This window comes from Vipera ursinii, assembly GCF_947247035.1.
Source record: "Vipera ursinii genome assembly, chromosome: 15".
NCBI lineage: Eukaryota > Metazoa > Chordata > Lepidosauria > Squamata > Viperidae > Vipera > Vipera ursinii.
Window position 1 is genome coordinate 8,892,452 of NC_139528.1, and position 21,191 is coordinate 8,913,642.

The 21,191-nt window shown below is 51.0% G+C and overlaps 1 protein-coding gene across 2 annotated transcripts in view; it reads right to left on the reverse strand.

Annotated features, from left to right (window-relative positions):
- Positions 1-401: 401 nt before the first annotated feature.
- LMNA (lamin A/C) overlaps positions 402-21,191 on the reverse strand; it is a 37,623-nt gene continuing 16,833 nt past the window's right edge. For both annotated transcript variants that reach the window (XM_083374576.1, XM_083374577.1), the window contains exons 2-12: positions 14,794-14,950; positions 12,712-12,837; positions 11,925-12,095; positions 11,484-11,609; positions 10,624-10,844; positions 9,975-10,185; positions 7,142-7,249; positions 6,847-6,966; positions 5,970-6,065; positions 4,199-4,426; positions 402-3,042 (exon numbers count right to left, since the gene is read on the reverse strand). In XM_083374576.1, the coding sequence (XP_083230702.1) occupies positions 3,016-3,042; positions 4,199-4,426; positions 5,970-6,065; positions 6,847-6,966; positions 7,142-7,249; positions 9,975-10,185; positions 10,624-10,844; positions 11,484-11,609; positions 11,925-12,095; positions 12,712-12,837; positions 14,794-14,950 (1,591 nt within the window). In that variant the 3' untranslated portion in view covers positions 402-3,015. The remainder of the gene's footprint in view (positions 3,043-4,198; positions 4,427-5,969; positions 6,066-6,846; positions 6,967-7,141; positions 7,250-9,974; positions 10,186-10,623; positions 10,845-11,483; positions 11,610-11,924; positions 12,096-12,711; positions 12,838-14,793; positions 14,951-21,191) is intronic.

The window sequence follows — 21,191 nt, forward strand, 5'->3', positions numbered from 1 at the left end:
GAGCCCAGCGCCTTGCCCGCCTCCTTCGGCTCCAGGTGAGTCAGCACTGCGGATCGATTGGCAGGTCTTCCCACCAACCACCTGGCCTTGCCTGGGAGGACGTGTCCTCCACAAAGAGCAGGGGGGCTGTTGTGGGGGGCTGAAGTCTGACTGCATCTCCTGCCCTAGTCTGGAGGACAAGGCCGCCGGCTCCATTGCAGCCCAGAGGCATTTTTCCATGGGTCGCATCCTCCATGCTCAGACAGCATCCCCACTGCTCAGGTGGTGTGTGCACAGGCAGCGTGGTGGCTTAAACACCAGAGTGACCCTGCCTCCCTGGGGGGAGATCCACGTGGGGTGGGAACCTAAAGCCAAGCAACTCCCCGCCCCCCCGCCCCGCGATGAAAGAAAGACAACACCCATCTTTTTGTATAACTATATTGGTTTAAGAAAATACAGAAATACTGCACAATTGCCATCAGATCAGCAAAGCAGGCCTTGGCAGACCCAGCCAACAACACCCCAAATTAACAGCACCCCAAATTAAAAGGAGAGCCTTCTCCAAAGAGCTGCTCCCAGTGGTGCCCTTTCCTAGAAGGACAGAGAAAGAGCGAGCAAGTAGAGGACGAGGCCTTGGGTCCAGGTGGAGCAGAGAAGACCCACCCCCCTCAGTCAGAAAGCATCTGCACCAGGCAGGAGCAAGCAGCGGGCTGGTTTATGTTTGGCTGGTGCCCTCCCCTCCTCCCCACCCCCCCAATTTAAAGGCAGGCTGTTGTCCCCACGAAGGAGGCAGGGCACCCCACAGCAGCCCTGGGTGCTGAATCCTGCCAGCGTTCCTGAGGAGAGGGCTTTCAAAAGGCTGCCTCCCTCCAAGGGCAAAAGGAACGAGTGGCAGGAGAAAGAGGGGTGCTGCCTCAAAAGGGCAGCCGGGGGGACCCCCGTGGGAGGCAAGAGCAGAAGTTGAAGAATTGCAGCCGCTTTCTACTCCAAGGGGCTTCTTGGAGGAAGAACCGTCTATTCTGGGCCAACTTTTTGAACAGGACAGGGGTGGGGTGGGGGTTCAGGCTTGCCCCCACCAGGCACATGGGACATACCTGGAAGGGGGGGGCAGAGGCCATGGGGGGGCTCTCCAGAAACTCTCCAGCTCTTCCTCCTTCCCAGGAAGCCAAAGCAGCAACTGGCCAGTGGGAAAAATTATCGATCCTCCCCAGGTCCCTCCCCCCTTAAGAGGATTTACCCTTCCCCAGCAAATTCTCAAAGGGGAAGGCCCAGAACAGCCCGTCCAAAAGGATGGGGGGCAGGGGGGAGGCAGGGATCCCACCAATGGATCCTCTGGGGCGGGAGGTGTCCAAGGAAGACATGCTCCGGATTCATGGGTCAGGAGGCCAGCCACCATCAACGCCCAGTTGAAGAACATGACCTTAACGAGGGTTGCTCAATCTGGGCAACTTTTAAGAATGGTGGGCTTCAACTCCCAAACCCCGTACAACAGCTACTTTCTCCAGACTTAACCTGGACCTCAGGGCACCAAACGGGACTGCTGATCTCTGCTCCAAGACCAGGAGAAGACCTGGACCTCTCCTCCTGGTGGAGCAGAGCGGGGCCCGTTTTGGAAAGCACAGCTGGCACCTCCCTCTCCCCCGCCCCACAGCTCAGTCTCGGAGCAGGAGCTGCAGGCCAAAGACCCACATCTCCCCTTGACTGGATCCCACAGCAGGGAAATGAAGGCACTTTTCTCAAGTCATTCCTCACCATTCTGGAGCCCTGGAAGGCTGTCTGAAGCCCAGGCGTTCCTAGGCCGGACACAGGCAGCCCACTTCTACATCCCCTGCCAAGGCAAGGCACTCTACACACGCCCAGGCACCGTGCACCATTGGTAGGGTTGGGCAAGGGGCCGGGCGGGGAGATCAGCGTAGCCACTAAAGCGAAGCAGGTCAAGAAGCATCTAAAGGCGCTGTCTTCTTACAAGGGAGGACGGGAAAGGCCACATTGGAAAACAAGCACAAAGCAATCCTGAATGGAACCAGAGATGACTTCTCTGAAACACCTGGCTAAAATAAGGATAATTATTGAATTATCATCTCTTAAAGTGTTTTAATGCAGGTATTAAACAACCTGATTTGGGCTGGAGTGGACCGACATGAGGTTAAATTCACGTTTCTCCATCTTGGCAATTTTAAAATGGGTGGACTTCAACTCCCAGGATGCCGTCGTCCCCCATACTGGCTGGGGTATTCTGGGAGTTGATGTCCTTAAACTTGCCAGGGTTGAGAACCTGGGTTCAACCTGGGACATCCCCCATGTATCATTGGGAACCAAAATGGGTTCCGCATGAAAGTCTCCCTTCCATTTTCAAAATGTAAACAAAGGCCAACTCTTGGCTTGTAGTGTCTTCAAGAGAGTTGGGCTCTTCTGCTCAAGTGCATGGATTGCCGGGGAGCAAGGCAAGGAGTTAACCATAGTTTAGTTAGTGGTTAACACCCTCATAGGGAGATGTTAAGTGCAATACATTTAGAGAGTTTAACCCAGAGCAACGTTTCTCAACCTCGTCAACTTTAAGATGGGTGGACTTCAACTCCCAGACTTCAACATGTTGGCTGGCTAGGGAATTCTGGGAGCTGAAGTCCACCCATTTTAAAAGTTGATGGGGTTGACAAACACTGACCCGGGAGGAGAAAAACTTTGAAATATTTTTTTGGTTTTTCAAAACTAAAGCTTTGGTATTCAAGGAAACACACACACTCGTATCCATACACTCCCATTTGCACGCTCCCCCTTACTAGAAAAAAATATTAAAATTATAGGGCTTCATTTCTTTTTTGGGAGGGCTCCTTTTAAAATTTTGTGATAGGAAAACTTTCCCCCTTCTTAAAAAAACTCCTGAAGCTTCTTCGGTGTATTTATATATATATCTATATATATAGTTATGTGTTGCATAAGTATAAAGTGTTGTGTAGAAAATTTTTGAAATATGCTTTTCTCAAAGGAGAGAAACTTCAAGCAGGCTGGGTGTACATATCAGGAAACATCGAAGAACTACATGATGTTACAGTTTGATGGTTCCTATGGGGAGAGAAAGAGAGAATACAGAATTACGGAGTTGGAAGGGACTCAGAGGTCACCTAGTCCAACCCCCTGCTCAGGCAGGAGACCCTCTACCCTTCCAGACAATGGCTGTTCAGTCTCTTCTTAAAAGCCTCCATTGATGGAGCACCCACATCTTCTGGAGGGAAGCCGTTGCACTGAAATTCAGGGCTGATCCAGAACTGGGCCTTTCTCAAAATACCAGGATGGGGGAGACCCGGACAGGGCTGCTTATGGGGCAGGAACACATTGGCCTCCCTGACCCAGAAGAAAAACAGCTCCTCCCCCAGCTAAGACTGCCTGTGTGTGCTCAGACCGCTCTCCAGCCCCATTTCGGCACCCAGATTGATTAGCACGACCAACATTTGCACAAGTTCCTGAATGCCGGGGAGGAACAGCCCCTTTTCAGAGTGCAAAATGTTCTGCATAAAAGTCCCCCACCTTTGACGGTCACTGAGCAGGCCCAGCGAAGCTCCACTTCCATTTGCTTGGGAGAACAGACAGTGTGCTGGCTGCACCAACTGGCTCTGCCCACTGCACGCCCGTGTGCGCACAAACACACCCACCCACTCAGCTGTCCTCATGCTGAACCTCAACACGGGAGTGTCCAGCCCCAAGAAGCCGTCTGAACCTCCCAAGTCATGCAATTCCACAGGGGCGAGACAGGATACCCAAACTGTACCTCCCATGTTCCAGCCACCTCCGAGAGAGTCCCACAGAAACATAGGGCTGGGTGGGAGCTCAGAGGTCTTCTAGTCCAACCCCTGTTCCAGCAGGAAACCTTATATCATTCCAGACAATGCACACAGCCCTGGGCACAAAGCCAACTGGGGTTGAACTGTTCTCATGTGAACTTTGCAGACCCAGAATGCAACCTCTCAGGGTCCTCACCCACCCACCCCCACCCCCCGCACACTGTTCAGGCTTTCCAAAATGCCCTGGCTGGTAAGCCCTGTGTGGCACAGAAGGTGCCAGGAAGCTCTGTTATGCCCACAGCCAACCCTTTGCCTGCCTGGAGGCATCTTAAAGCACAAAAACACAGCACTCCCGGCAAGGGGAGGAGTGGGTGGCCCCTCGCTCCCACCACAAAGCCACCAGGATGATGCATGCCTGCGGGGGCGACCCCCTGACTGACCTGGTGGCGTGGGCTAGAGCTGCCCAGGATGTAGGAATGCGGCAGGAGGCTCTCCCCGAGGCTGCTGCCCCCACTGCGGTAGCCGTGCGTGACGGTCAGGCTGGAGGAAGAGGAGGTGGTGGACACATTCGTGCCCCCGGATGACTTCTCTGCTGGCCGCCCACACGTGCCACACACCACCGAACGGGAACGCAGGTTGTACTCGCCCGGATCTCCGCTGCCGCAGCTCTGGAAGGAAAAATAAGAAGGTAAGAGGCAAAGCTTGGCACCGTCCGGACCGGGACTCCTTCTGGGGCTGGAGACATTAGGTTCATAGCCATGGGGTCCTTGGTGCCCTGTGAACTTGCTGGTTTTCTTGCAGACGTTTCATTACCCACCTAGGTAACGTCATCAGTGCACTGAAGATGTCACCCAATTGGATGATGAAACGTCTGTAAGAAAATTACCAAGCCCAGACAGCGGCAAGGACAGCCCACAGTTCGACCCTGAGCTAAAAACATTCTCTTCCATCCGATTTGTCTCTTGCAAGGACACGATTCCTCTTGAAACTGGCTGGCCGTGGGGCTTAGAAGCCTAAAACAGCCTGGTGTGGAAAAGACCTCTTAATTATTCCAGAAATAAAGAATCACACTGGAAGTCAGGCTAAAGACATTTTTTCTATTTAACGTGCTTGTTAAATTTACACGCCTGTTAAATGCGAGCACCTTAGCCAGTTGAATGCTAAACAGGCTTTCCAACGTTATCTGAAGCGTTCAATACACAAAAAGGAAATACTTCAGTTATTCTGATTTCAGGTTTTGATTAAGAGATGCTTATTTCATATTTTTTTAAGTACCCCTTGATACTTGGGAAGATTCCATTCTGTGACTCCAGAGATCCCCTGACATTATTCTCCTCTAGTCTGTACACAAAGGGACAGGCGCCCAGAGTTGATTTGAGTCAGTGACATGGATGGCGATAAATTTAATTAATAAAACAAATGATACATAAATAATTACCGGCTTTACTAAAATTCTTTGCAAACCAAGCAAGGAGAGGTATATAAATATTTCAATTTGTGCACCTGAGAATAATTAATGGTTACAACTGAGGATTATCTCACATGTATGCTTGCTTTCACTGTCATTCTTTGCGGGCCTTTTTTATCTTCTTAATCTTAGTTGCAAACTAACAAACAGAACAAAATCTCTGCAGAACGTGGTTAAAAAAAATAAATCCAAATGCCTTCAGAGGAAGAATTTCTCCCACAAGTCTCAAAGCAGGAAAAACTTCCCCGCTCACCCCACAACTAAAGCCGTTTGCAACGGCTGCCGAGTCATGAGTCAACTCTACAAAGGAGCATGGCTGCAGCCATTATTCCTGCTCATTTTCGGTTGCCACGTAAAACGGAGGGAGGGGGTTTGCCAGGTGCTTCACTAGTCAAAATAATCTTTTGTCCCATGGGAACCAAGGTCATTGGCTGCTCCTGGGACTGCAGCCTGGGCGTTGTGTAAAAAGCCTGCCGAGAAGAAGCAGTGGGGAACGTAGTTACTTGCATAGCTTTAGGGCTGGGATTTCTTAACTTTGTATTGGGAAATTGTTGCCTGGATCTTCAGACTTGGTTTCACTTTTTGTGTGCCGATACTTTGTAACTAATAAACACGTTCTTGTGAGGAATTTGCAAGCCTTGGAATTCTGCTTTATTTTTCTCTGTCGGAACCATGACATCGTGCTTGCTAACCCAGCCCCCGAGAAGCAAGCGGATGCCCCCCTCCCGTCCCCCCAAACTCACATGGTGATGTTGGCCGTGGCTGCTGCCATCCTCGTCCTCCTTTTTATTACCATCATTCACTATGACTGACCGGACCAGCTTCCGCATGGCCACCTCCTGGAGGGAGGGAGGGAGAGAGGAAGAAATGGGAGGGCTGATACTGGGCCACCCCAGCACAGCAGGATTTGGGGGGGGCAGCAGCTGGGCCAGGAAGGAAGACAGGGAAGCAAGTGGGCAGGCAGGCAGAGCGCCTTGCACCCAGGTCCAGCCTCAGCGAAGCTCCGGGTCACACCAAGTGTGTTTCCCACACCAGGAGGGGAAGGCCCCTTCGGTGCTGGCACCAAGAAAAGTGCCAGGATGTATCCACTGACACACACACCCCTGACTTGTTAGTCCCTGGGGTCCCATGTGACGCCCCCTCCCCTTGCTTTGTCTGTTTTGACAGGCTCTGAATTGTTTCAGAATTAAATGGGAATGAAGAGTCACAAAGGCATCATCCTGATCTCCAGGATTTATTTGGGGGGAAGGGGGAATTTTTAGGAAAGAAAATTTGGGGGGAGGGGGCCCTGCATCCACCTGATGAGGAAAAGAGGCAACTGGGAGGAGAAGAGAGAGCAGCCCCCAGCCATTGTGCAATTATGCATCCATAATAGGCTATTTATTTTTGTGTAATTATAACTCCTATATTTCTAATTGTTTTTCTATCTCTGTTTTTATTGTATTTGTAGGCCACCCTGGGATACTCTGGACAGCATGATTAATTGCGCAACCCAGAGGTAGATTAATTAAATTAATTAAACAAATAAACAATGCTCTACCCCTTTGCCCACCCACAGTGCTCTTTGCAACAAGAGACACCGTGGGGTCTTCCGCCCGCCCCCGAATGCTGGTGCCTTACCTCCCCGCTGGAGGTGAGGAGGGCGGTGCGCAAGCTGTCGCCGGAACCCCAGGAGCTTTGGTTCTTCCAGACCATGTCCGTGGGGGGGTTATGGGATGCCCCCGCGCCAGCAGCCCAGATCTTGCAGGAGGAGGAGGAAGAGACGAGGTTGATCACCCTGGCACAGAAGCTCCCTGCGGCTGGCACAGGAACCAGAGGGGCGGGGGGCTCCTCCTGGCACCTCGTCCCCCCTGCCGCTTCTCCCGACCTGGGACCCCAACCGTTCCTGCCCACCAAGCCCACCGCTGCTGCTCACCGTAACCAGCTGGCCAGCCTTCAAGGTGAATTTGGGAGGGAACCGATAGCACATGGGGGCGTCGTCTCCATTCTGGCGCTTGATCTGCCAGTTCCCCAGAGGCTGGTCCTAAGGAGACACAAGAGAGGAGCCGTGGCAGGCCTCTGCGGGGGGTTGGGTGGCCCAAGGGATGCCAGGCCGGCTGGGGGGGAGGCTGGGCTAGCCAAAAGGGAGGCAGTTCTGAGGTTTTCCTAAGCTGACCCCATTTCGCCTCCACCAATACTTGAGACTCGAACACTCTGCTCACCCGGAACCTGCATTTCTGCAGGATGTTTATGGAGATCTTCAAGCATGCAGGTCAGGGTTGTTCCAGAGGGGTTGTTTAAGAGGCAACTGGACCCATTCTCTTCCTTGAATGTGTGTTTTGTGTTTTGCTTTTCACCCAAGAAGCTTCAGAACCGAAGAAGCTTCTTAGATGAGAAGTGAAATGTTTTCAAGGAAAAATGTTAAGAAAGTCCAGTTATCTTTTGAACAGCAGCTCTGGGACATTTTGGGAGGAATCTATTACTCAAAGTTACAACCATTTTGTTCAGGGAGAATGTCTCCAAAGACTATGAAATGTCAGTCCCGAAGTACCTGCATTTTAAGGAGAAAAGTACCTGCAGCTCTGTATTTGGGGGCTGAGCTTTGAAAACACTGCAAATAATTGCAGGAACAAAAGAATCATCTCACACACAGAGACACACACAGACACACAAACACACAGAGCTTAAAGTGAAACTGGAAGACTTTCTCCAGATTGGTCCCAATCCGAAAGAGCTGCAGCCAGCTCCTCCTCTAAGTTGTCCATCCCTGGCATTGATGATTAGGAAAGAAATAGAAGATAAAAAATGTTAAGTAAATGTTAAGTAATCAGAGAGTAAGAGGTTAATTTACATTTGTACTTAATAACTCTTACAAAGAGTTGGGTTTTTTTTCCTGCACTCTGGTCCCTGTCTTTTTCTTCTTTTCCTCTTTTCTTTTTTCTTCTTTCTTTACTCGATTAGTTCTTGCTGGTTTTTATCTTGCTTCTTCAAAACTTTAATAAAGTTATATACACAAAGGTTCTCCATCCCTGGAGAATCAATACCTGCACAATATATTAATCTACACCAAAACGAAAGCCGAACACGTGAAATTGGTCAGGGTGATCCTGAACAAGCTCTGGGCAGCCAAACTCTCGGTGAAATTATCAAAGTATGAGCTCCATAAGTAGAAAATTGATTAACTGGGCTATCGGATCTTGCATGACAGGGTGGAAATGGATCTGGAAAAGGTACGTGCCATTCTGGAATGGGCAGCCCCGTACCAGAAAGCAACTACAAAGCTTTCTGGGTTTTGCGAATTTCTACTAGCAATTCATCTCTTCTTTCACCCCGATTGCCTTACCTATCACAAACCTATTAAAAACAAGCCAGCCTCTAAAATGGACTATGGAGTGCCAGGCGGCATTTTAAAAGTTAAAGAGGCTTTTCGCGGCAGAGCTAATATTAAAACACCCAGACCCAAAGAAGGGAGTTGTAATTCAAGCTGATGCCAGCGATGTAGCAGTGGAAGTGGTGTTACTCCAACAGAACGAGAAGGGCCAATTACCGCTCTGCGCCTACACCTCCAAAAAATTATCAGAAACCGAACAACGCTGGGTGGTCTGGGAGAAGGAAGCTTATGCGGTGTGCTGGGCCCTTCTCACCTGGAGGCATTTCCTGGAAGGGAGCAAAATCCCTTTCCAAGTATGGATTGACCATAAAAACGTAGAAGCTCTCAAACTGCCTAGGAAGTTGTATCCCAAGCAAGCACGGTGGGCCCAACATTTCCATCAGTTCAATTTTACTCTCCACTACTTGGCAGGAGGCAAGAATTGTTCAGCTGATGCCCTCTCTAGAATGTTGCAGTATAAGAGCACCAAAGCGGATGTAGTCACGCCGTTATTGCCAGCACAGCAGCTACCAGCCCCGGTGATTACAAGATCACAGAAGAGAACCCCCATACCAGTAGACAGTGATGCCTCAACAGCATTCAAACAAGCTTTAGAAAAAGACGAGTGGTTCCTAAAGCACCACTCAATGGTCCTCAATGGAGCCGCATCTACATGGAGGGAACGAAGTGTTTAAACCAATGCCTGATCTGTCAACCAATGAACCCACCATCCCATCCCTTAAGGCAGGGGTTCCCAACCAGGGGTGCTAGATGATATTCCAGGGGGTGCAAAAACTTGGGCTTAGAAGTTTCAAAATTATAGTGTATATGCATAATTCGCTGCCGTGATTTTGAACATTTTTGTAAGGGGTGTGAGAATATATCAGAAGCATTCTATGGGTGCAGGGGATAGAAAAGGTTGGGAACTACTGCCTTAAGGAATGGATGAACCAATTGGGAAACACCTGGCCAATAGTCAGAAAGGCTCTCTAGGTGAAGCCAGGAACACCTATAAAACTTGAGCAGGTAACTGTCCACACTGAGGAGAGTTTACCTATCTTAATTAGGTTTCTGCAACCACTATAACCTTCTAAGAAATTAGTGCCCGAGTTCGTAGGCCCCTTTCCCATCAAAGGCATCATAAATCCAGTCACTGTGGAACTGGATCCCCTAAGGCAGATCCACCCCGTCTTTCATTGTAGCTTGCTGAAACCGGAAGTGACCTTGCCTGTAAGGCCAAAACCAGCACATATACTACAGCCCATTATGACAGAGGGTCAACATCATTTTGAAATCAAAGAAATCCTAGATTTATGTGGACACCAGGACCAAATGATTTCCTCAGCCCCCCTTTGGCCCAGGGGTGCTGGACCGGCAACCTGCCACGACCGGCACCCACCTCGTTCGACTTGTTCCTCAGCCGGACAAACTTGCCCTCCAGGTCCACCTCCTCCACGACCACACGGCCTCTGGTCCGGGCATGCTGGGAGAAGCTGGTGTGGCTCTCGCTGTCCTCCAGCTTCCTTTTCTTGGTGGAGCTTTGGGTGGAAGAAGTGACACGGATGCGCGTGCCGCTCTTCTGGGAGGAGGGGCTGGGGGAGAGGCGCAACCTGGGGGGGAAAAGAGAGGTGGGGGGGCTGAGGCAGAGGCTGCTGCCTCCCCATGGATGCACCTGTGCTCCCCACAGCAAACAGAAGGTTTTGTTCCAGGAGGCTGCGCTGCCCACCCTCCGTGCTAGGAGAAGCACTCAAGCCAAACCGATCTTTCCGCCTGAAGGGTCTGCCCAACCTGTCCTAGGAGGGCCCCCAAATGCTCCCCCCAAAGGAGGGGCAGCTGGACAAACCCCAGATCTGTCCAAATCCAATATGAACCTGAACACTTCCTGTGCACCGAAGCCTCAATGAGAGGCAAACTTTTTCCAGCACGCGAAGGTCCCAGACTGCCTATGGGGGGGCCCTTGCCCAGCCCCAGCTCAGAGGAGGTCCCCAGGCCAAGGTCTGCCCAGCTTCACTGGTCGGGCTCTGCAGGGGATGGCAAAGTTTGCCCACCTCTCCTCCTCGCCCTCCAGTAGTTTTCGGTAGGCGTTGATCTCCATATCTAAGGCCAGTTTGATGTCCAGCAGCTCCTGGTACTCGTCCAGCTGCTGCTGCATGCGGGCCCGCATCTCGGCCATCTCCCGCTCCTTGTCCGCTAGGATGCGGCGGCTGGTCTCGTGCTCCCGTGCCAGAATATCCTCCAGGTCCCGCACCTTCCCCTCCTTGGCCGCCAGCTGGGTGGGGAGGAAGGCAAGAGGGGGTGGATGCCTGGAGGGAAAGCCGGGAGGGAACAGCGGGGGCCCCACTGAGGGAGGGAGGCCTGCAAGGTGGCTGATGTGAAGTTGCTCACAGAGGAACAGGCAAGTCCTTGACATATGACCATATTGTCCATTACCTGATTTTACAAGCTTTTTTATTAAGCAAATCGCCACAGTCATTAAGTGAATCGTGTAGTCATTAAGCGAATCAGGCTTCCCCCGTTAACTCTGCCTGTTGGAAGCCAGCTAGGAAGGTCCTTAATGGTGATCAAGTGATCCCAGATGCTGCAACCATTGTAAATCCAAGGCCGGTTGATCATGTGACTGAAGGGACACTGCAACAGTCGTAAGGGTGAGGATGGCTCTTAAGCCAATTTTTTTTTCAGTGCCACTGTAACACTGAACGGTCGCTATACAAATGGTTATAAGTCAAGGACTACCTGTAAACCACCCAAAGTCTTCAAAGGGAGACCCACAAAGTGGGTGGAAGCACCTGCTTGCAAGCACCTGCTTGCAAAACGAAAGGTGCGATTTCCCCACCTGGAGACCAAACGGTGGTCAGAGCAGGTGGTGGACCAGCGGCCCCCTCCCCACCCTCCCCCGGGAGACCCCTACCTGCTTCTGCAGCTGGCTGAGCTGGGCGGACAAGCTGTCGATGCGAATCCTGGTCTGCTGAAGCTCCTCGTGAGCCGCTCCTGCCATGCTGCTGTTCCTCTCGGCCGACTGCTTGGCGTTTTCCAGCTGCAAAGATTAGAAATAGCCTTCTGGAGATGGCCGGGTTTGGCTTACTTCAAAGTGGCCGGTCCTCAAGGCTGCCCTGGGCTGCTCTGCAGGGCAGGAGTGGGGTGCGAACCCCCCTCCAGGCAGCTTCCTTTGCCCAGGCTAAGAGCCTGACTTGGATCCTGCCCCAGCGCCCGCCGTCCTCTTAAACTGCAGGTGAGGGAGACCAGGTGGGATTACCTGACCTTGAGAACATCTCAAGGGGGGGGAGGGCAGCAGAACAGCCCTTGGCCGACATGTGCCAGCTTGGGGATGATGGGAGTGGGAGTGCGCTACCTTGGCCATGTAGGTCTTCTTCAGCTCCTCCTTGTAGAGATTGACCTGGGCTTCGTGCTGGCTGCGGAGGTCCTGCAGCGCATCGGCCAGCCGGTTCTCGAATTCACGCTGCTGCCCGCTGTCGATCTCCACCAGGCGCGTCTCATGGCGGCGTTTCGTCTCGCGGAGCTCCTGTGGGCAGCGGGGCAGCGGCTGAGCAGAGCATCCCGGGACTGGGAAGGCACAACCCCCCCCAACTGTGACCTGCTCCCTCCAGCCCCAATCCGCTGCCCCCGTCATCCAGCAGCCCCTGCTGCTCTGTGGGGCCATTTCCAGATGTGCAGGAATTGGGCTGACTGCCTGGCCCAGGGCAAGGTGGCGAGTTCAATCTCCCAGCCCATGGAGACCCACTCTGTGCTTTGGGTCTGGGTGATCAGGATGCTTCTGTGGTTACTGAAGTGGCTTGAAACGTGAAGCATAAAGCTTGGGGGGGTTGTATGTCACCGCCCTGAAAAAGTTGGAAGTTGCCACTTTTTTCTCTCTTTGCCTGTCTTCTAACTTTTGTTTTTTCTGTATTTTTATTTTACAATGAAACTTAATAATAACATTTATTTTAGAAAAGGAAGGAATTTACTCTCTCTAGGGCCAATGGGTGGGTGTTTTATGGAGGGGGACCCAAACTCATGGAGGAATTCCTGGCTATGAAACAGCAGAGTCACTTTTCAAGCCCAGGCGGGGTAGGATTCCTGCCCTAGAAGCGGTTGGACTAGGTGACCTCTAAGGGACCCTTCCGTGAGCTGGGACTCACCTCGCTGTAGATGTTCTTCTGGAAGTCCAGCTCCTCCTTCAGGGTCTGTAGCCTGTTCTCCACATCCACCCGCTGCAGCATTTCATCCTGAAGCTGCTTCTTGACATCGGCCAAGGCCACCTCCAACTGCAGGGGACAAACCAGGGGCCCCGGTCACTGCACGGAAGGGGGAGCAAAGGGCCCCAGATCGCCTGGCTGGGAGGGCCGCGTGGCAGGAGGTGGCTCTGCTAAGGCTGGGTGACTGGGCTGGCCCTCAACATCTGTCTCACGGACGTCTCTCTCTCTCTCTCTCTCTCTCTCTCTCTCTCTCTCTCTCAACCAGGGGTGTCAAACTGCCGGCCCGCATCATGAAGAAACCACGCCCAGCCCATTGCCAGCAATGACGTCGCGGGTTTGACATGTCTGCTCTAGACCCACCAGTGCCCAACTTGCCTGTCACAGCACCAGCTTCTGCATGCTCCCAGAAACACCAGGTGTGTGTGTGTGTGTGTGTGTGTGTGTGTGTGTGTGTGTTTGCTTGTTTGTTATGGGCAGTATCTCCCATCAGTTTGGTCCAAAGAAGCCCGATCACCTTTCTCTAAGTTAAGAGATGAAGTTTACGAGCCACTGATGCTGATTTAGCTTCTCTCCCGCAGGGAGAGGCTGCCAGGAGTGAAAAACATCTGGACTTAGAGGATCTAAAGTAGAAGGAAAGCCAGTTCCATGTGGTGGGTGAAGGCACCAGACTAGCACCAGGAGACTTTGGCATGAATGCCAGCTGGGCGACTTTGGGCCACTCAGCAGTTGTGGTCTGGTCTGGTCCATCTTAGCTATAAAAGCCTCCAGATGACCTTGGGCCAGTCCCTCTCTCTCAGCCCAGCCCACCTCACTGGGTTGTTGTGCTGGAGAAAATAGAAGGAAGGAGTATTTTGGTATCTTGAGTTGTTTATAAAAATAATAAAGGCAGGATGTAAATAAACAAAATAATAATAAAAAACAAACAAACGGAAAATGCTGCCGGGCAGGGCGGCAGATCCCTGGTCGGGGATGATGGAAGCAAGAGTCCACCCACCCAAGGTCACTTTGCTTTCCAACTGTCCATTCCTCCTCTCTGCCTTGGCAAATGGTGGACTCCATCGCCCCCTGCTGGCCTCACCTGGCTCCTGCACAGGTGAGCCTTTCCGGGCCCCAGCCAGTTTGGGGGGCAAAGTGACAGTAAAATTAAGCTGATTGTAAAATTCAGATTATTATTCTAGAGCCCAGAGAGGGTGCAGGACAGACATAGAGATAAGCAGGAAAAGCAGCAGGGGGGGGGGGGGGAAGAGGGGTTTTGTGCCCCTTAGTGACAGAGGGAGGGAATGTCTCAGCCATGCAACCTCAAAGATGAAGGGGCTAAATTCAGGACAGTCCGTGGCACCTGTGGCCAGGAGTGGTCCGCCTTTGAAGGGCCACAGCTGAGTACAGTCAATAGCTCTGCTGGTCCATTGTTGGACCAATGGTTCTCAACCTTGGCCAGTAGAAGATGGATGGACCAGAATTCCCCTCTGGGAGTTGATGTCCACCCATCATTCAACTGCCAAGCTCGAGAAATATAGTTATCAATCTTGCTGCTGTTTTGGCCTCCTTATCAACAGCACAGGTTAAATTCACAATTACAAAATTCACAAAAAGATAAAGCATGGCCAAATAAAAAGCATAACAGGAGCCCACCGGCCCATTGTTGGCGGGGGGAACTGAAAGACCACCAGCCTGCCTTCAGTTCTGGAAGCCTAATAAGGTTGACCAGCCTAAGCCTGGCTCTGCCATCCTTATTGCCCTTGGTTGGCAATCTGCAGGAACAGGAGCTGGCCTGGGAAGGAGGTGAAAGGCTGGTGTTCTCCTAGCGGAAGGACCCCTCCCCTCCTGCACAACAGACATTTGCAGGCATAGTTTACCTGAGCCTACAAACTCATTCGTCCTGGCATAACATTTTGGAATCGGTAGTCCGAAGATGGGCAAGAGATGGAGGCGCAGAAGGAGAAACTGGCCCCCTCCCATTTCAAGGGTCCCCCAAGAGCAGAGCGGAGAGACTGTTGGGGACCTTCACAGCTGCGCCTGGCCTACCTTGGCCAGCTGGCCTCTGAGGTTGCGGACTTCACCCTCCAGGTTGCGCTTCTCCCCCAAGGCGGTGGTGAGCGCAGCCTCTTTGGAGTTGAGCAAGGCCTCCACATCCTTCAGGCGGGCCTGGGCAGTGAGCAATTCTCCTTTCTTCTTGGTGTCCCTGGAAGAGGAAGATGCAGCCATTCGTAAGGAGGAAAGTCTTGTGCCCAGCAGCCCCACCAGAAGACAAGATGGACTTTGGGAGACTTTGGCAGAAACCCACAAGATGCCCATGGGAACAAGACTTGGGAGAAACAGAATATTAATCAGATTCAAACTCCATTTACACATCTCTGCAAATTGTGGCTCGTTCATTTGTAAGTGAGTAAACCACAACAGGCAATACCCATAAGATGCCCATGGGAATAAGACTTGGGAGCACCAGAACATTAGCCAGATTTGAACCTAGGCCCAGGGATAAAAAGAATGACTCCATTCACACCTCTCAGCAAACTACGACTGAGTAAACCACAACAGGCTCACGTGTGAGTAGAATTGCCTTTTCTGGGAATCTGGCGCCCTCATCTGGCTGTGCTGATCACTGCCCAAGCTCTTGTGGGCATCATGTGGAGTGTGGATGGAAGGCAATAAATGCAATTCTAGACATCTGAAGGAGCAGAAACTTTAAATTAGCAACCCATCCAGAGGAACTCCCTTTCATCTATTTGGGCTATTTGGGCGGCCTCACCAGCAAGGAGAAGAACTGATCAAAAGCAGATTTGGCCCCAGTAGCCTCAGCTGCTAATGACTCAAGAAATGTGCAGCGCTAATTAAGATGTTGAAGGGAAATCCGGACTTAGAAGAAACGCACTGTTCTCGTCTCATCTGCTTCTGGCTGTCAAGGAGAGATTCCTTCCAAACTGGGCGCCGAGAGCTGTGGGGACCAGCAAGGCCACCAAGGACCAGGATTTCAGGGTGAAGGTCAAAAGACAAACATCTCCACGAAGGGAGAGCCAAAGGGCGCAGCTGACAGCAGGAAGACTGAGTCACAGAGCGATGCTTTGCATCCCAACATCCCACTTCAGCAGGTGGGATGATAATCAACTAAGAATCCATGCCCATAGAATACTTGTGGCTCAACTGTGGGGTCCCTGATGCTCTCGGGGATTCTCGTTGCCTTGCAGATCTTTCATTGAAGTTACAAGTCCGCACATCTTCAACGCTGCCAAGAGTGAGGAACACTGGTGGTATGCATCCTGTGTGGCATTTTTCAGCTACACCAACCCTCAGGTGGAGCCCTAAGCGGCACTAAACACATTCCATGTTTTATTTTTTTTATCACAAAAACCGTCTGGAGATGTGGAAAGTCAGGCAGGATAGAAAGAGAGCGATAAAGCAATGAAGACCCGTGCGCAGAGCCCTCCAGGGTGCTCAACTCAGCCTCGGATCTGGGGTGAGGGGCTGGGTGCTTGGCAGGGACACCGACGGGAAAACCATGGAGCCCAGTGCGAGTCCTCTGCGTGGGCCGGCTTGTAAAAAGGACGCGTTTTACGGGGCCCAGCGGAGGAGAAGGCCCACCAGGTGTGACAGGAACCAAAGGCTGCTTTCCCCCCTTCAACTGCCAGGCCGTGAGACAAACCGCTTGGGGGGTGGGGTCCCCGGGGTGGAACCCAGCAGGGAACAGGGTGGGGTCTCCTAAGTAGCCCCCTTCCACTCTCTCCATTAAACCCAAAGCAGGATGCCAACAACACAGTCAAAGCAGGGAAAATGGGGCCTCAGTTTTTTTTCAAAAAAAAGTTTCATTTGGCTTTAATTTAGGAAGGAGACGGGAAACTCTACAAATGTAGAGAAGAGGAGGAAAAATCTGCATGTTTATCGGAGCTGGGATCCAAGTTTCCGTTCCTCGGCTGCCTCCTTTTTCTTCTGGAACAAGATGAGATGCAACTAGAAACTGCAAGGGCTTAAAAGCAGCGCCCGCTCGCTCGGCAGCTGACGGGGAGTAAAAGGATGCAGGCAGTCCTCAGCTTACAACCATTCAGTTAGCGACTGTTCAAAGTTGCAACGGCACTGGAAAAGGCGACTTGTGACCATTTTTCACACTTATGAGCAGCATTTCTCCCCCCCCCCCGGTCACGTGATCCAAGTTCAGACGCTTGGCAACGGAGCCGTATTCATGACGGTCACTGTCTCCCGGGGTCACGTGATCCCCTTTTGCGACCTTCTGACAAGGCCAGATTCACTTAACAACCATGTTACTAATGTAACAACGGCAGAGATTCACTTAACAACTGTGTGAAGAAAGGTCGTCAAATGGGGCAAAACTCACTTAATAATTGTCTCACTTAGCAACAGAGGTCACGGTCGCTGCTTCCGGCTGGGTTTTCAGCCACACAATCCTCACCAATTGCCCTGCGGCCCTGAACAGGTTTTCTCCCCACCCCCCCACCCCCCTTGGGAACCTCTCCCTTTCCCCTCAGCGTGGCTGGCTCAGGAATTCTGGGAGTTGAAGTCCAGGAGTCATAAAGGAGCCGAGGCTGCCCACCCCTGCCCCAGTCTCTTCCCAAGAAGTGAAAGCGTTAAGGGTGAGGCTTATGCAGGCGGGCACATGCCAAGTCCTTGAAATGGGTGCGAGTGCCCGGGTGGTTCTGATTTTATATTGGCCTTGTAAGATGTAACTGAATACGAAACTCAGTGTTACAAATTACGCTCACAACAAATTACTAGAAAGACGAATCTAAAAGCAACACACACACACACACACACACACACACACACACACACACCCATTGCCTGTGGGCTGAGTTTTCTTCCACTTCTCACAAGCAAGCAATTGCAAGGAAAGTGCCCATCAGCTGCTGGCATGGGTACTGAAGGGCAAAACAAGGGCACCGGGCACCCTTGAGGGTATCTATTTTTCCTTTTTATGCTTCCACATTTTTATTAGTTGATCAAAATATAAAATACAAACAAAAATCAAAATATTGAGAAAGCAGGGGAGGAAAAACTGTAGGATAAAAGGGGGGAGAAGAAAGAAAAACATCGACTTCTGACTCTTTTTAACCCAGTAGAAAAAGATAATAACACGCAGCCTCAATTTTTTACTTTTACTTAAAGGGAGAACTGTGCAGTCATTCTGCCCACTCTGACAATCTTGGGCTCTGGGTTGCAAAAGCAAGGTGGCGCTTCTAGTCCTCATGACTGCTCCTCGCACAGAGCTTCTTGGCCAGAAACAGAGATGGGGCCTGCTTGCCTCACAACGCCAACAGAGAAGTTGCCAAGGAGACCTTTGGGCTGTTTCTCAAAAGCAACAACCAAAGTTCCCCGCAGCCAAAATCAGGATCCCCCACCCCCCGCAACCAAGGAAGTAGAATCTCAGAGTCATTCATTTCTATGTCACGAGGCTTTTTAAAGAAGGTGGGAAAAAGACTTTCTATTTTGGGCTTTGGAGACTTCCCTTCCTGCTGAGTTTTCAAAGCTGGCACAGAACCAGCATGGCCAGGCTGACCAGAACCAGAAAACTCCTTTCTTCTGACCATGCAATTCCCTTCTTCTCCTCCTCCTCCTCCTCCTCCTCCTCCTCCTCCTCCTCCTCCTCCTCCTCCTCCCTAAATTTTCCTTTGAAGCAGTTGAACAATGCTGGGGAGGAACAAAGCCCTGTTCTCACACCACCAATACTACTAAAGGGATGAGATACTAGATACTCTTCTAGTCCAACCCCACCCACCCACCCCGCACACAAGTAGGAGACCCTGCCATTCCAGACAAGGGCTGTCCAATCAATTCTTGAAAAGCTCCAATGATGGGAGCCCCAGAACGTCCGAAAGCCGTTCCATTGGTTAATTTTTCTCTCAGGAAATTTCTCCTTAGCCCTAGTTTGCGTCTCTCCTTGATTAGTTTCCACCCATTGTTGTCTTGCCTAAGAGGCGTTGTCTAAGACCCCCCCTTCTTTGGGGCAGCCCCTCAAATACTGGAGCACTGCTATCATGTCCCTCCTAGCCACCCCCGGTTCCTGCAACCGCTCTTTGTAAGTTTTAGCCTCCAGTCCCCTGATCCTCTTAGTTGCTCTTCTCTGCACCTTTTTCCAGAGTCTCAGCATCTTTTTTGTACTGTGGTGACCAAAACTGGATATGCAGCAGAAACCCTGCTGAGCTGTCTGGAAGAGAACGGGAGCTCCGCTGCCCATCATCCTCTGACTCATCTGCTCCACTTCTAAAAGCCAGGAAGAAACACGTGGGGAGAACATGCCCAGTGCCCTCCCCGCCCTTGCAAGTCGCAGCAAAACGCCAGGCTTCCGTTTCCAGGGACGGTTTTTCCTGAATGCCAGAACAGTGTTTTGTGGGCACTGAGGGCCCCACCCGGATCCTCCCACAGAAACGGGGACTGTCCACAGGTGTTGCTGGGAGAAATCATTGGTGAGCGCACGTGGGTGCGTGCACAGTTGAACGGCTCTCGTCTGGTTTCAGAGTTGCAAAATGCAAGCTGGTCTTTTACACACACACACAAACTGTGTCCAGGAGTTATTGCATGAAATAAACCTGAGTAAACTTAATAACAGGTAATAAATTGTTCAATTTCAAGCATTAGTTTCTAGCCCATAAACGAGTATGGGCAATCTGGGCCTCCGTGAGCCAACTCCGGTATTGCCTTTAACGAAAAGGAGTTACAATTTTCTAAAGCCTGTGAAATACATGGAACAGAAACCATTATGCATTTTTGAATATTAATAGTAACACCTGGTCTCCCTTAATCTTGCCGGGGCCAGTAGCGACCTGGCTATTTGAGCAGGCCTCGAGTCGCCTTGTTTGCTTCCAACTTGATTATCCTACTCTAATGCAACGTTGCTACAACTGGTTTCGTTACCCTTTCAGGCTACAGGTAGTTCCCAACTTACAGAGGACAATTAACCAATGGAACAGCTTGCAAGTGGTAGGCACTCCGTCACTGGAGGTTTTTAAGAAGAGACTAGGCAGTCACTTGTCTGAGATGGTATAGGGCCTCCTGCTTGAGTGGGGGGGGGCGGACTAGAAGACCTCCAAGGTCCCTTCCAGATTCTATTCTGTTCTGTTCTGTTCTATCCCTAAATACCGTAGTGTTGAAAGGGACCTCAGAAGTCTTCTAGTCCACCCCACTGCACAAGTGGGAGACACTATAGCATCTCAGACTAAAGGTTGTCCAGTCTTTTCTTGAAGTCCTCCAGTGATGGAGCGCCCACAACTTCTGGAGGGGCAAGCTCTTCCATCCATCCATCTGTCTGTCATCTATCTTATCTCAGAATCATAAAATCACAGGGCACCCTTTTTAAACAAACAGTGCTCCAATCTCTTCAGCCCACAATTCCAGGAGGAAGACTTATCTGTTTCTCTGTCTGTCTTTCCATTAATTCTGCTCACAGCAGGAGATACTATAGCATCTCAGACAAATGGCTTCTTCAATCTCTTCTTTAAAATCCCCAATGATTGAGCCTCACAATTTCTGGAGGGAAGCCGTTCCACTGGTTAATAGTTCTCACTGTCAGAAAATTCCTCCTTAGTTCTAGGTTGGGTCTCTCTTTACTGATCTTCCTGCCCTCGGGGGCTTCGGAGAATAAATCCACTCCTTCTTTTCTGTGACAGCTCCTCAAATATTGGAGGACTGCTATAACATCCCCGCTCATCCTTCTCTTAGACATTCCCATTTCCTGCAACCGTTCTTTATATGTTATGACAACAGAGGCTGGAAAATTCATTGTTAAGCAGTGTAGCTGTTAAGTGAGACAAAATGTGATTACACACGGTTTTGTGATCTTTTTTGCAAAGGTCATTAAGCAAATCACCCACAGTCATTAAGCAAGGCTGTGACTTGTGACTTTTCCTATCAACTTCCCCACTGATTGTCAGAAGCTGGCTGGGAGGGTTGCAAGTGGTACCCAGAGGGCTGCAGGACACGGCAACTGTCGTAAGTGTGACCCAATTGCCAAGTGCCTGGATCACAATTGCAGGACCGCCGGATGCTGCAAGATTGTGAGTGCAAGGACTGGTTGTAAGTCCCTTTTTCCAGCACTGCCATAACTTTGAATGACTGCTAAACAGATGGTCATAAGTTGAGGACTGCCAATAGAGGCCCACACATTCCCAGCAGCAGCATCAAAACCCTCTATCCAAAAATGCATTTTTATGGCTGTGACTAAGTTTCCAGCTCACCAGATGCAGGAAACAAGACATTTAAAATTGCATTAAGGAGGAAAAGAAAGCAACACGTCAGCTGTGTCTCGAATGGCTCCCGGCCCGACCTCCCCTCCCGGTCACCGTCTCCTGCTCTGCTCAAGCCCAAACAGAGACGCTGCTCTGGAACATTTCCCCCAATACACAATTGAACAAGGGTACCGTTTTTGCCTCATTTGGGTTCTGCTTGTCTAGTTTTAAAACCTGTGTAAGAAAGAGATC